The sequence below is a fragment of the Lepus europaeus genome, chromosome 22 (assembly GCF_033115175.1).
Source record: "Lepus europaeus isolate LE1 chromosome 22, mLepTim1.pri, whole genome shotgun sequence".
NCBI classification, from domain to species: Eukaryota; Metazoa; Chordata; class Mammalia; order Lagomorpha; family Leporidae; genus Lepus; species Lepus europaeus.
In genome coordinates this window covers 33,897,438-33,911,093 of record NC_084848.1, presented here as the reverse complement: position 1 = coordinate 33,911,093, position 13,656 = coordinate 33,897,438, and the positions used below count along the sequence as shown (strand labels likewise).

General features: G+C 54.0%; 1 protein-coding gene across 1 annotated transcript in view; it reads left to right on the top strand.

Annotated features, from left to right (window-relative positions):
* The first annotated feature begins 2,563 nt into the window (after positions 1-2,563).
* The window catches only part of PLEKHH1 (pleckstrin homology, MyTH4 and FERM domain containing H1), a 53,018-nt gene continuing 41,925 nt past the window's right edge, over positions 2,564-13,656 (top strand). The window contains exons 1-2 of the mRNA XM_062181147.1: positions 2,564-2,619; positions 9,387-9,545. Of these exons, the coding sequence (XP_062037131.1) occupies positions 9,420-9,545 (126 nt within the window). The 5' untranslated portion in view covers positions 2,564-2,619; positions 9,387-9,419. The remainder of the gene's footprint in view (positions 2,620-9,386; positions 9,546-13,656) is intronic.

Genomic DNA, 13,656 nt, shown 5'->3' with positions numbered 1-13,656 from the left:
CCGCCTTAGTGCTGACATCCCATGTGGGCGCCAGTTTGAGTCCCAGTGGCTCTACTTCTGATCCAGCTCTCTGCTACGGCCTGGGGAAGCAGTAGAAGATGGCCCAAGTCCTTGGGCCCCTGCACCCACATGGGAGACCCATAGGAAGCTCCTGGCTCCTGGCTTCGGATTGGCATAGCTCCGGCTGTTGTAGCCATCTGGGGAGTGAACCAGCGGATGGAAGACCTTTCTCTCTCTCTTCTCTCTCTCTTCCTGCCTCTCTTTAACTCTGCCTTTCAAATAAATAAACAAATCTTTAAAAAAAAAAGATTTGTTTATTTATTTGAAAAACAGAGTGACAGAGACAGAAGGAGAGACAGAGAGATTTTCCACCTGCTGGTTCACTTTCCAAGTAACTACAACAGCCAGATCCAGGATATACTGAAGCCCATAGCCAGGAACTCCATCTGGGTCTCCCATATAAGTGGCAGGGGCCCCTAGTACTTGGGCCTTCTTCCACATTAACAGGAAGCAGAGGAGCCAGTACTTGAAACAGCAGTGCAATATGGGATGCAGGTGTTGCAAGCCAGCAGCTTAGCCCACTGTGCCATAATGCCTGTCCCAACACTTTTAAATTTCAGACCATAAAGACAGGCACATATATGGATTGAGAAGTACACACAATGGTATTCAGTGTAGCAAGGTATATAAGAGTCAAAGATGAGAAACATCTTGAATAGCCATCATGAAGAATATTAGGAAACTTTAAAAAAAAGAAGGCAGCTCTAAGACTGTTGATATGTCACGCTTAAAGTCAACAGAGAAAAAAAGAGATGCTTCCTTTGTAATAAGTGTGAACGTGGATACATAATGCGCATTAACATACATGTACAATTTGTAAGAGGGTGCTTCAAAAAGTTCGTGGAAGAATAAAGTCAGATAGTTTTATTTTCATGCAAAAAATGTGAAATCCATGCATAGTTTTTTCATAATAAGCATTTTCACAAACTTTTGAATGGTCCCTCCTATGCATGGATCTCAGAATTTTTTCCATGAAAATAAATGTATCTCGTAATTCCATTTCCCACATTTGGAAGTACCCTCCTATTATGAAGACATAATATTTCTATATGCATAAAATATCTTGAAAGGATACAAAGACTCAGAGCGGAAGCTGGGTCCTGGAGGAGTTACATGGGGGCAGGAGGGGAGGAAGCCTGGTATTTCACTGCTGGCTCTTCCGTGTTTGAAATCTAACTATGTGCACTACCTGACCTAAGTGAATGAATGAACGGGTGGGTGTCCCTTAGCAAAACCCAGAGGACTTGCTGTTGGGCTTCTTAGGCGACTCCTGGACTGGTCAGTGTCCCACCGAATGGGGCTAATCTATCCCGGAGGTACGAGGTCCTGGTCTCCTGCAGGTCCACCCTGGGCCTCCCGCACCAGCAGGAACAGCTCTCCCAAGGGCCTTGGCTCCCAAAACCCTGCCTGGGGTTGGCCAGGGGAGCTTGTCAGCTGTGCAAGTCCCCCAGTCCGCGCACAGAGCTTCAGTTTCCAACTTGGGGTGGGGACAGGGGGCGGGGCGGGGGGGGCTTCACCGGTGCTTGGGGTGAGTCTCACCAACGCCCACTTGGGGAATGGGGTATTGCTTCCCTTGCAGCCTGGGCTGAGAGGGGCTTGCAGGACTGGAGAGAGAAATCTCAGCGCTCACTGCCCTCCTTGGGCATCTAGCCACCTGAGCAAGTGCTGAGTGTCCCCGTGCCCTCAGGGTGTGGGATTATATTGGGTGAATGGAGGAACAGCGAGATAAACACTCTCTCTCTCTCTCTCTCTCTCTCTCTCTCTCTCTCTCTCTCTCATACAGGTTCTTCCAAAAACGTGTATGGATCTCAAAATCAGTTTCACACCAAAATAAGCTTATCTTTTAATTCCCTCTTCCCCCTGTTTTTGCAGTCCCCTCCGGACGGCGGGGACTTTTTTTCCCCCCCTTTTTTTCTCCTCCAAATTACAAACCAGTACGTTTGGCCTCCCAGCGGGACGCAGTGAAAACAGGGGCTGCCAAACATCCGGGCGTAACAGGTCTCGCAGGTGGCCTCGAGGGGGCGGGGGAGGGTCTGCGTCGGCCCCCACCCTGCGCGGGTGCCGCGCTGCTGGCCCGCAGGTTCCCTAGGGCGCGCGGCCCGAAGCAGCCCCCGCAGAGAGCTCGGGGGCTCGGTCCGGGAGCCCCTGCCGCCCCCGGGGACCCCGCAGCCCTCCACGCCGGCCGCGGCTCCAGCCCAGCGGTGCCGAGAGGTGGGAGGCTGGAGCCTGCTGAGGTCATTTCCTGTGCCTGTCCGCGAGCCCAGCCCGGCGCTCGGCCTTTAAGGAGCGGGAGGGGAGCCGGGGGCGGAGGGAGCCCGGCGCGGGCGCTGAATGGGGCGCTCGGAGGCACGGCCGAGCTCTGAGCCGCGAGCCTGCGGGCAGCCCCACGGCTCCAGCCTCCCCCCGCCCCGCCCACCGCGACCCCTGCTGCCGGGCAGCGGAGACCCGGCGGCCGCTCGGGACGCCGGCGGGAGCGACGCAAGGTCAGCGGCGGCGGCGGCGCGCCCAGGGCGCGCGTGAGCCCAGTGCGCGGCGGGGACGCACGCGAGCTCGCGGAAGGTGAGCCGGCGGGCGTGGGTGTCTGGCGGGGCGGCGGGGGCCGGCTCCCCCGGGTCGGGAGGGCAGTTCCGGAGCAGGTGCCTCCCTGCCTGGAAGCGAGCGCCCGGCGGCGGGGAGCGCCGGGCGGGCTTGCGGCGCCGGGAGCGTCCGGGCACCCGCAGGGGTAGCTTTGCGGGGAGAGGGACCTGGCGCTGGGGACTGGAGCGATCCAGCTGCTCTGGGAAGCAGACGCGCAGGCTTCCACCTTGTGGGCGCTCGCTCGCTTCCAGCCCTCCCACCCCTTCCTCTCCTCCTCTTAGGTTATTTCTCCTGTGCTTTCTGGATGGTTCTCTCAGGGGTCCTCATGGGTCAGGCTGGACGCCTAGGGGCAGGTCAGCCGAGCGGAAGAGAAAACAGGTTGGGCGCCGAATGACATCAGGGCTTTGTGCCTTTTGAGTTGGAGAGAGGAATCGGTCGCGGGGGCGGCAGAGGCAGTGACGCCCCCCACCCCGCCAGGACTCCCCGTAAGCTTTGCTAGGAGTCCACCCCGTGGGCTGAGCCTGGGCGCTGCGGACCGGGGTGGAGGGTGATCGACGGAGCTCTTGCTGTGCAGGACTCCTCAGTTCCTTCGTGAAACTTTTCGGACTGGGTCTGCGCTCCAGGCACAGTGGGTGGTGCCGGCGCCGCGACTTCTCGCTTCCTAGAACATCGGCGTATTACTGTTCCCCTCTTAAAAAGAGGAAACCGGGACTCCGGAGAGTTGCGACTGGCCCAAGGTCATTACAGCCGAAGAGAGAAGAGGCAGGACTCTAGGAATCCTAAAGGCGGAGCTGGGTCCACTGCCTGCTCAGAGCTGGCTAATGGTCAGGTGCTCCCTGTGGTGCCTAACTGGAAACTAGCAGCTGAGCTGGGAAAGCGTGGTGGCCCTTTGCCAGCTATGGGGGAGAAGTGTGCCCCCACCACTCCACTCTCCCCTGGTGCATTCCTGTCTACTATCCCCTCCCTCTCTCTCGATTTACTTATTTGAGAGGCAGAGTTAGAGAGAGGGAAAGAGATCTCCCATCCTCTGGCCCTACTGTTCCTGTTCTTACCTCTGTGAGGCCACGCACCTGTGTGCTGAACTCTGGATTGCTTATATCTGTGGCGGTTACTGCACCGGGATTCCCTGGCCCCGGTTTCAGTGGACTTCCAGCGGGCTAGCTGTTGAGCCGACATCCTGCGTTTTCTGGGCAGTCCAGCCGAGCCATCTTGGCCTTTTATCCAAAGCTGGTTCAAAACTGACCTCTTGGCTAATCCTCCGCCTGCGGCGCCGGCACCCCGGGTTCTAGTCCTGGTTGGGGCGCCGGATTCTGTCCTGGTTGCTCCTCTTCCAGTCCAGCTCTCTACTGTGGCCCGGGAGGGCAGTGGAGGATGGCCCAAGTCCTTGGGCCCTGCACCCGCATGGGAGACCAGGAGAAGCACCTGGCTCCTGGCTTCGGATCGGCGTCGCGCCGGCTGAGGTGGCCATTGGGAGAGTGAACCAATGGAAGGAAGACCTTTCTCGCTGTCTCTCTCTGTCTATAACTCTTTCTCACTGTATAACTCTGCCTGTCCAAAAAAAAAAAAGCTGACTTCTACACTGCTGACCCAGGTGTGACTTGGGATGGCCTCGGGGGAGGGCGGCTTGGCTTCCTGGAAATTTGAAATCACATCACTTAACCCTACCGATCTCGTTTCTAGGACTGTCCTTTGGGTACCCTCTGGTGTACTGAGAGGATGTGTATTCGTGGATGTTCACCGCAGCATTGTTTATTTAGCAAACGGCTGGAAACCACCCAACTATCTGTCAGTAAGGGAGCCTTAAATAAGACATGAGAGAATACATCACAGCTGTTACACAGCCTTGGGGGTAGGAGGTAATGACATTTGCCAGAGTGGGACACCTGCCTCATATCAGAGTGCCTGAGTTTGAGTCCCCTGCTCTGCCCCCAACTCCAGCTTCCTGCCAGCGTGCACCCTGGGAGGCAGCAAGCAATGGCTCAGGTAGTTGGATCCCAGCCACCCATTGTGGGAGACCTGGATGGAGTTCCTGGCTCCTGGCTTTGGCCTGGCCCAGCTCTGGTTGTTGTGGGCTTTTGGGCAGTGAACCAGCAAGTGGGAGATCTCTCTGTCTCTGTCTTTGTGTCTGTCTTTCAAATAAAATAAAAATTCATTAATTGCATTTTTTAAAAAAAAAAACTTAAAAACCACTTGACCTTTCCCAAGTGAAGCTGATAGTGTACATATCTATGGGCTGTATCTCCTCCATGCCCAGGTCGTGGTTGGTTTTCCTTATGTTCACTGATAGTCACAATACCTATCTTTTATTGAGTGCTTACTGTGTGCCTGGCTTTTGTAATATCTCCATTATTTCTCAAAATAATTCTGTATGATGGAGTCCATGAAATTGTCATTTTTGAAGCTCAAAGAAGTGGCGCCATGCTGGCATTTTCATATGGTTCCATCGAATACCTTTTGCCCTCATTTTGAAACATTGCCCTCCATTTCTGACCTGAGGGTCAGAGCAGTTAAAGAGATGGTGCGCCGGCGCCGCGGCTCAATAGGCTAATCCTCTGCCTGTGGCGCCGGCACACCGGGTTCTAGCCCAGGTTGGGGCGCCGGATTCTGTCCCGGTTGCCCCTCTTCCAGCCCAGCTCTCTGCTGTGGCCCGGGAGTGCAGGGGAGGATGGCCCAAGTGCTTGGGCCCTGCACCCGCAGCGCGCCGGCCGCGGCGGCCATTGGAGGGTGAACCAACGGCAAAAAGGAAGACCTTTCTCTCTCTCTCTCTCTCTCTCTCTCTCTCTCTCTCTCACTATCCACTCTGACTGTAAAAAAAAAAAAAAAAGACGGTGCAGTGTTCACATCAGACCAGTTGGATGCCTGAGTGTGGGGTCATAGGTCCTACACGCTGTTCCTCTGTGCTGTTTTTATTCTTGAGGGATGCTGTCTCTGGTTGTCCTGACTCCTTTTGGTATTTAAATCTTGAGTCCTGGGACACACTCGCTGTTTCCTTTGTCCCTTCCCGTCGTTGTGTGCAATGTGTCGCTGACCCCCAGTAGAGGTGGAATGTGACAGTGGTGAATTCAAGGGCCCCTGTGCAGGGGCCCTGCGCACACACTCCCCCCTGCCCAGAAGGAGGCTCCTTTCCCAGCACTGGGGCAGGTGGTCAGCCTCGTGCAGGTGAGCACTGTTAGAAGATGCTGGGAGCTCAGCACTAGCAACGTGGCATAGCCAACAGGTGTTCACACTCAGGGCGTGAACACAGGAGAGCGTGGTGGGAATTATAGGATTGTACCCACCTGGAAGCCCTGTTACCGTCTAATGCCCCCTCCATCATCCGAGTGATGTGCTGTCCTGGGGCCTGTCAACCTCTTCAGGGAGATCCTAGGATGTGCAGACTTGGACTTGAGGCTCGTGAGCCGAAGGGTCTTTATCCATCATTTGTATCTTCAACCTTCCTTGTCGGAATCGCGTAACAAAAGCTGCTTGAATTAAATTGAATTTCAGCCTTTTGTCAGTTTCTGGTCGGAGAGCTCCCAGGTCAAGTTTGTGTTTTGCTGATGTTCCCCCCCACCCCCCGTGTGAAGTCACATCCCTGCTGACCTCGGTGGCATTTCAGTCTGGGTGCTAGAGGATTTGGGGAGCTCCAAAGCCAGTGTCATGGCCATGGCAGCCGTTTGATTCACCTGCCAAGTGGTGTAGCGTCTGGGCATCACAGGACTCCAGAGAACAGGGATCACAAGAGTGGCCGTGAGTTGATGAGAGCTGGGGCTGGCCAGGGGCACGGAGGGATTTATCGTACTATTCTCCTGACTTCTTGTGTGGGTTGGAGCTTTCCAGAATGAAAGATGAGGGGGGAAAAATCAATTGAGCTGTAAAACAACTTTGTTTACTTGAGGTGTAGAAAAACAGAGAACTCCTGTTTGCCGGTTCACTCCCCCAAATGCTTTTATTGACCGGGGCTGGGCTCAGCCAAAGCTAGGAGCTGGGGATTCGGTCCCCTATCTCCCACTTGGCTGGCAGGGACCCAGTGACTCGCACCATCACTGCTGCCTCCCAGGATCTGCGTTAGCAGGAAGTTGGAATCGGGAGCTGCCGCTGGGCTTCAAACCCAGGCGCTCCGTGTGGGGTGTAGGTCTCATTTCCCCATCTGGTTCTGCCTTTAGTAGTCTGTTTGTGATAGGCTCGCCTTGGGGCGTGAGACATCTGCTACCACTGTAGCACCAGCATCGTGGAAACAGGACAGTTCTCCATAGTGGGAGATCAGATTGACGGCCCAGCTCCGCGCGCTCTGCTTCATGGCTCTAAGCGGGCCACAGATGCAGTGAGTTTTCCTCACCTGTTTGTTGTGAACGCAGAACTTGTCCTCTAAAATCACACACACGTGACAGTACTTTGTTTGAAGTATTAAAACCATTCTGCAAATGGAAGGGTTTCCCTCCTGTGCAACCTTGCATGTCTTTGTGGGAGGTCGGAGGGCAAGCTGCCTTAGCAGGTGAGGTTCGACTTAACTGGCGTCTGCCCTTAATATCCCTGGTTTTATAGCTGTTGCTCTGACCACCTGCAGCTGTCGGAAGAGCCTCTGGGCCTTGGGCTTGGCAGCAGGCACCTTACTCCAGATCTGTTTCCAAACCGCTCGGCTCTCCCCACATGCCGCGGCAAGCTGTGGAACCTGCCAGCACCTCCAAGGCGGGCAGAGGATTAACCAGGCCACTTGATCGGTTCAGAAACGTGAGGTCATGCAGATGCTTGGCTGGAGAAAATGCTCCCTAAAGCCCGAGTGTCAGCTAAGCTATCAGGACGAGGCAGAGACCAGGGACAGATCTTATTTCCAGAGATGTTTGCTAACTTGGGTTTTCCCTCTGTCCGTGGAACTCGGGCAGCAGCTTTGGCCATCAGTGAGAGCGAATTACGGTGAATCAAACTTAGCTCTGCAGTTCCCCGGCCCTTTGGTTTCACTGGGGTACTTTTATTGGGATTTCTTAGCCCTGGGGATAGGTCGCAAGGCTCCCAGGTCCTTGTCTCAGATCTTTAACTTCTTCTGTTTATGCAAGGAAAAGCAAAGTCTCCTTGAAGGATAAAGAAAATCAAACACGGAGCTTCCCGCCCCAAGGTTTTGTTTTGTCTCTCAGCTGTGATCCTAGCTCAGCAAAGGTCATGCTTTGTTTTTGTCTTTTGTCTTCCTGTCCGTCCCAGTTGGTCCCAGTCTTTTGAGGTGGGGATGGCCGGGAGGCCACAATGTCGGGATTGTTTGGGATGACAGCTCTGGGAGAGCAGGGCTGAGGTCATGTGTCCAGTGTTCGGAGGAGCCCAGAACTGAGTGCCTCAGCCACCAGACCCATCAGTGGCTTGATTGTTGGGCTGTTGTCTTCAGGCCCATGGGCCCTGTTTGCTATTTTGGTTTTATTTGATTAATTTTGAAGCTTGTGATTTTTATTTTTTAAGTTCATTTACTTATTTATTTGAGAGACAGAGTTCCCGTCTGCTTGTTGGTTCCCTGCCCAGATAGCCACAGTGGCCTGGGATGAGCAGGGCCAGGCTGAAGCCAGGAGTTGGAAGCCCAGCCCAGGTTTCTCAGGCGAGTGGGGGGACCTGAGCACGTGCTGAGTGCTGGCTGCATCAGCAGGAAGGTAGGCGTGTGGGGGGACCTGAGCACGTGCTGAGTGCTGGCTGCATCAGCAGGAAGGTAGAATCGGAATGGAGCTGGGACTTGAACTCAGGCACTCTGATGTCCAAGAGGCATCTTAACCACTAGGCTGAACACCCACTCCAATAGACCTTTTATTATTATTATTTATTTTATTTATTTGAAAGGCAGAATACAGAGAGTCAGAGGCAGAGAGAGAGAGGTCTTTCATCTGCTGGTTCACTCCCCAGATGGCCGCAACAGCAGGAGCTGGGCCGATCCGAAGCCAAGAGCCAGGAGCTTCTTCCGGGTCTCTGCAGGGGCCCAAGGATTTGGACCATCCTCTACTGCTTTCCCAGGCTGTAGCAGAGAGCTGGATTGGAAGTGGAGCAGCTGGGACTTGAACTAGCCCCCATATGGGATGTTGGCACTGCAGGCTTTACCCGTTAGACCGCAGCGCCGGCCCCGACCTTATGTTTTTTTTGTTTTTTGTTTTGGTTTTTTTTTGACAGGCAGAGTGGACAGTAAGAGAGACAGAGAGAAAGGTCTTCCTTTGCCATTGGTTCACCCTCCAATGGCCGCCGCGGCCGGCGCATCATGCTGATCCGAAGCCAGGAGCCAGGCGCTTCTCCTGGTCTCCCATGGGGTGCAGGGCCCAAGGACTTGGGCCATCCTCCACTGTACTCCCGGGCCACAGCAGAGAGCTGGCCTGGAAGAGGAGCAACCGGGACAGAATCCGGTGCCCCAATCGGGACTAGAACCTGGGGTGCCGGCGCCACAGGCAGAGGATTAGCCTGTTAAGCCACGGCGCCGGCCATTCATTCTTCTTTTCTCATCTTCCACCCAGTGTGTCTTCTCTGAGACCTATCCAGAGGGCATCTGGGTAAATCTCCCTTCTATTTTCTTTGCATTCTTACCCCAGCTAATGTCTGTCGTGGTAGTAGGGTCAGAAGTAAGCAGGAAGCAGGGGCTCTGCCCCCAGTTAGCTGTATGACCCTGAGCGATTCTGTTACCCCCCTGGAGCCTTCCCCAAGCACCACCCCCGGCACACTTCCCTGCTTCCGTTTATGACCACATTGTCATGACCAGTTGTGGTGGAGTTGCACTTGCTTATCTTGTCCTCTCTCACTTCGCTGGTTCCTAGGCCTCCTTGGAAGATCCAGAAGTTGTTTCCATCATGGCGGAAGTCAAGGTGGAGTCGCGGGCTAGCGTGGACTGGCAGAAACGCTGCCTGGCCCTGGAAACACAGCTTTTCCGGTTCCGCCTACAGGCCAGCAAGATCAGGGAGCTGCTGGCTGACAAGGTGAGTGCTGGCGGGCAGAGCACGGCCTCATCTCCTTGCAGAGGGGGCCGGAGCCAGAGGGGAGAGTTGGGGAAAGTCAGCGTTTAATAAGATGCTTTTGCACACGTGCCGGTGAGACCCGAGGTGGGGCTTTGGTTTGAAGAACAAACTCTTGAGTGATTTGCCAAGCTGTCATCTTGCATTTTTCTCTGCTCTGCCTCTTCTTGGGACACACCCAAGAAATGAAATAGATCTGAGGCAGGCGTTTGATGCAATGTTTGAGATGCCAGTTTCCGTATCTAAGTGCCGGAGTTCAGTGCCTGGCACCGGCTTCCTGGTAATCCAGACCCTGGGAGGCAGCAGCTCATGACTCAAGCAATTGGATCCCTGCCACTCGTGGGGGAGGCCTGGGTTGAATTCCCAGCTTTGGCCCCAGCCCTGTCCCAGCCGTTGCAGGCATCTGGGAAGTGGACAAGTAGATGGAAGCTCTGTGTCTGCCTCTCAAATAAAAAGACTAAAAATAATTTTTGAAAAAAAGGTAGAGATCATCTTGGTCTTCCATCACCTGCTGAGTGGCTGTGGCTCCAGCAGAGGTTCTGTCATTCCTTTTAAAGTTTCTCCCTCCATGTGGGGCAGAAGAGAAATCTTCACCCTGCTGCTTGCCAGTTCGTCAGCATAGCAGCCACAGAAGGCAGCCTGGTTTCCTGGTGACAAGGACACAGGCTTCGGAGCCAGGCCTAGCAGGCCCTGCTGCGGGCCAGACCCCGCAAGTCCCTTTGCCTCTAAGGCAGGGACACAGAAATCTACCTCTCAGAGTTATGTTGAGAATGAGATCAGATCTCATATGTAAGGGTCCTGGGGTGGAACAGGTCTTTAAGGGGACGGTTACTATCTTGGCATGCCTGGATGGGCGGTTCTGGCACACGGACCCCCTTCTGTATGTTTCTGTGGGGAACTGCTTTCTAAACAGCTACCTGCAGAAGCATTTTGGAGAATAATCCATCTAGAGAGTGGAGATCTGCTCTTAAAGGTATGTGCATACCCACAAACAGCCTTCACGAAGTTCACAGAAAATGTGACGGGATGCCATATGGGATGCCATATGGGATGCCGGCACTGTGGGCTGTGGCTTCACCTGCTACACCAGAGCGCCGGCCCTATGGCTGTCATGTTTAAAAGTACTTCATTGACTCAAGTGTGGCACGTGACAGTTTGGAAGAGGAAATGAAGAAGTGGTCAAGAAAGCAGATGCACAGAAATGAATGATGAAAAATCACACCTGATAATAGCTTCTTAGTACATTATGTAGAAAAATGCATACTTTTGATTGCTGGACAATAAAGTCTTAGAACAGTTGCCAAAAATAAATAAATAAACAACCAACCAACCCCGAAGTGGAGACTTATATGTAGGATCTGGATTTTCACGTGGCAGGTGAGATTTGGATGTGCGAGGCAGGGGAGTGCGTGGCTAACAGTGCCTGGGACTATCCCAGCTTTGAATCTCACTGTGACCTGTGACTTGACCTCTGTGCTGCAGTATCCTGCAGGAATACATGTAGCACCTGCTTTCTGGGATTGTTGGGACATCTTAGTGGTTAGTACGTCTAAAGTGCTCCCAACAGCAGCCCCATGGGCTCTACGCACAAGTCTTTCCTCTCTAGGCTTGTGGTCAGCATCCTCTGGCTTGGACCCATTTTTTTTTTTAAGATTTATTTATTTATTTATTTGAAAGTCAGATTAACACAGAGGAGAGGCAGAGAGAGAGGTCTTCCATCTGCTGGTTCACTCCCCAAATGGCCACAACGGCTGGAGCTGTGCCTATCCAAAGCCAGGAACCAGGAGCTTCTTCTGGGTCTCCCATGTGGGTGCAGGGACCCAAGGACTTGAGCCATCTTCTGCTTTCCCAGGCCATAGCAGAGAGCTGGATCAGAAGTGGAGCAGTCAGGTCTCGAACCGGTGCCCATATGGGATGCTGGTGCTTCAGGCCAGGGTGTTAACCCGCTGTGCCACAGTGCTGGCCCCTTGGACCCGTTCTGTCTCAAGGTGAATTGTCAGTGAGATGACCATGTGATCTGTCCGCTAAACCAGGACACCCTGGAGAGAAAGGGAGAGGAGGCTTTGTCGCTCATTATGCCGGGACAGCAGGTGAGCAGCAGATTGTCTCTGGCCAACTGGTCTGCCCCCTTCTAAGTGTCATCTTTGTGTAGGAACAAGTCAGCAGGCAGCTGCTCGTGAACTGCAAGGCCCAGGCCTGGGGCCTCACATGTCGTGTTCACGTCAGCCCCAGGAGGGGGATGCTACCTTGCTCCCCTCCTTGGTGAGGGAACTAAGGCACAGAGAATTGAAGGGGTTTTTCTCGAGCCACAGAGTAGTGGGGTCAGCGAGGTCCCGAGCCTTCGCTGTCACCGGTACCATTCTCTCCACTGGGTGCCAAGCAGTGGGAAGACGCACCTCCTTGCAAAAGGGAGAGTTGAAACCCGGGATGGCGTGGCTCTTAGCTCAGGCCCCTGCTTGGCGTGACGGGACTCTTCTGGGAGGTGTAGGAGAATGCCCGTTGCTCCTGTCACCGTGGGGCTGATGATTCACAGCGTGGCCGCATGTGACAGGGAGCTGTGGACATGGGGTTAACTGCCAGGTGGTGCCAAGGGCCTTTCATCAGGTTGCTGCAGCCAGTTCTGGGACGCTTGGGAATCTGCTGTGCAGCTGCTGAAAGTGGATCCCGGTCAGCCGCCGGAACCTGACACTCCCTCGGCTGGCACGCCGCCCCAGACCCACACGCCAGAGGACAGCTGAGGACGCGGTCCTAGGGAGCCCTTTGAAGGAACCCAAACACGGCAGCCCTGGCCATAGCACCAGTGTCTCAGGGCTGAAGGCGTGGCTCTTTATTTGTTTATTTATCTAAAGATTTACTTATTTGAAGGGGAGAGGGATACACACACACACACACACACACAGGATGGTCCAGGCCAAATCCAGGGATCCAGGCCAAATCCAGGAGTCCAGAGCTTTATCCAGGTCTCTCACTTGGGTGGGCCATCCTTTACTGTTCTCCCAAGCACATTAGCAGGGAGTGCGATCAGAAGTGGAGCAGCCAGGACTTGAACTGGCGCTCTGATAGGGGATGCCAGTATCTCAGGTGGCAGCTTAGCTCCCTGTGCTACAACATTGGCCTCCAGGTGTGTGACTTTTTTTTCTTTTTAGGATTTACTTGAAATGCAGAGTTACAGGGGCAGGTGGGCATGGACAGGGTGAGACAGAGAGATCTTCCATTTGCTGGTTCGCTGCCCAGATGGCCACAATGGCTGGAGCTGAGCTGATCTGAAGCCAGGCAGGAGCTTTTTCTGGGTCTCCCACGTGGGTGCAGAGGCCCAAGCATTTGGGTCATCTTCCACTGCTTTCCTAGATGCACCAGCAGGGAGCTGTTCAGAAGTGGAGCAGCTGGGACTTGAACCCGTGCCCATATGGGATGCCAGCACCACAGGTGGCAGCTTTACCCACTATGCCAGAACACTAGTCCCTGGGTGTTTGGCTCTGTAAGCAAGGTTACAGAAGAAAGATATGCCCTTAGGGCCAGCGCCTGCAGTGCCAGTATCCCATATAGGGCCAGTTCACGTCCTGGCTGCTCCACTTCCAATGCCACAGCCTGGGGAAGCGGTAGAAGATGGACCAAGTCCTTGGGCCCCCGCACCCATGTGGGAGACCTAGAAGAAGCTCCTGGCTCCTGATTTCGGATCAGCCCAGTTCCAGCCGTTGCAGCCATTTAGGGAGTAAACCAGCGGATGGAAGACTCCTCTTTCTCTCTGACTGCCTCTGCCTCTGCCTCTCTGTAACTCTGCCTTTCAAATAAATAAATACGTCATTTAAAAAAAAAAAAAAGAATACTTCAGCTTAAAAATGCATAAAGCGGCAGGCATAGGAGTTAAGAACTTGGTGCGTCTGCATCTGTATCCTATATTAGAGTGCATGAGTTCGAATCCTGGCTCCACTCCCAGTTCCAGCTTCCTGGTCGCATAGACCCAGGGTAGCAGCAGCAGGTGATGGATCAGAGGTTGTGTTCTCGCCTCCCACATGGGAGACCCAGATGGAGTTCCTGCTTCTTCATTCTGTCTCCTTTTTTCTTTTTAAAGGTT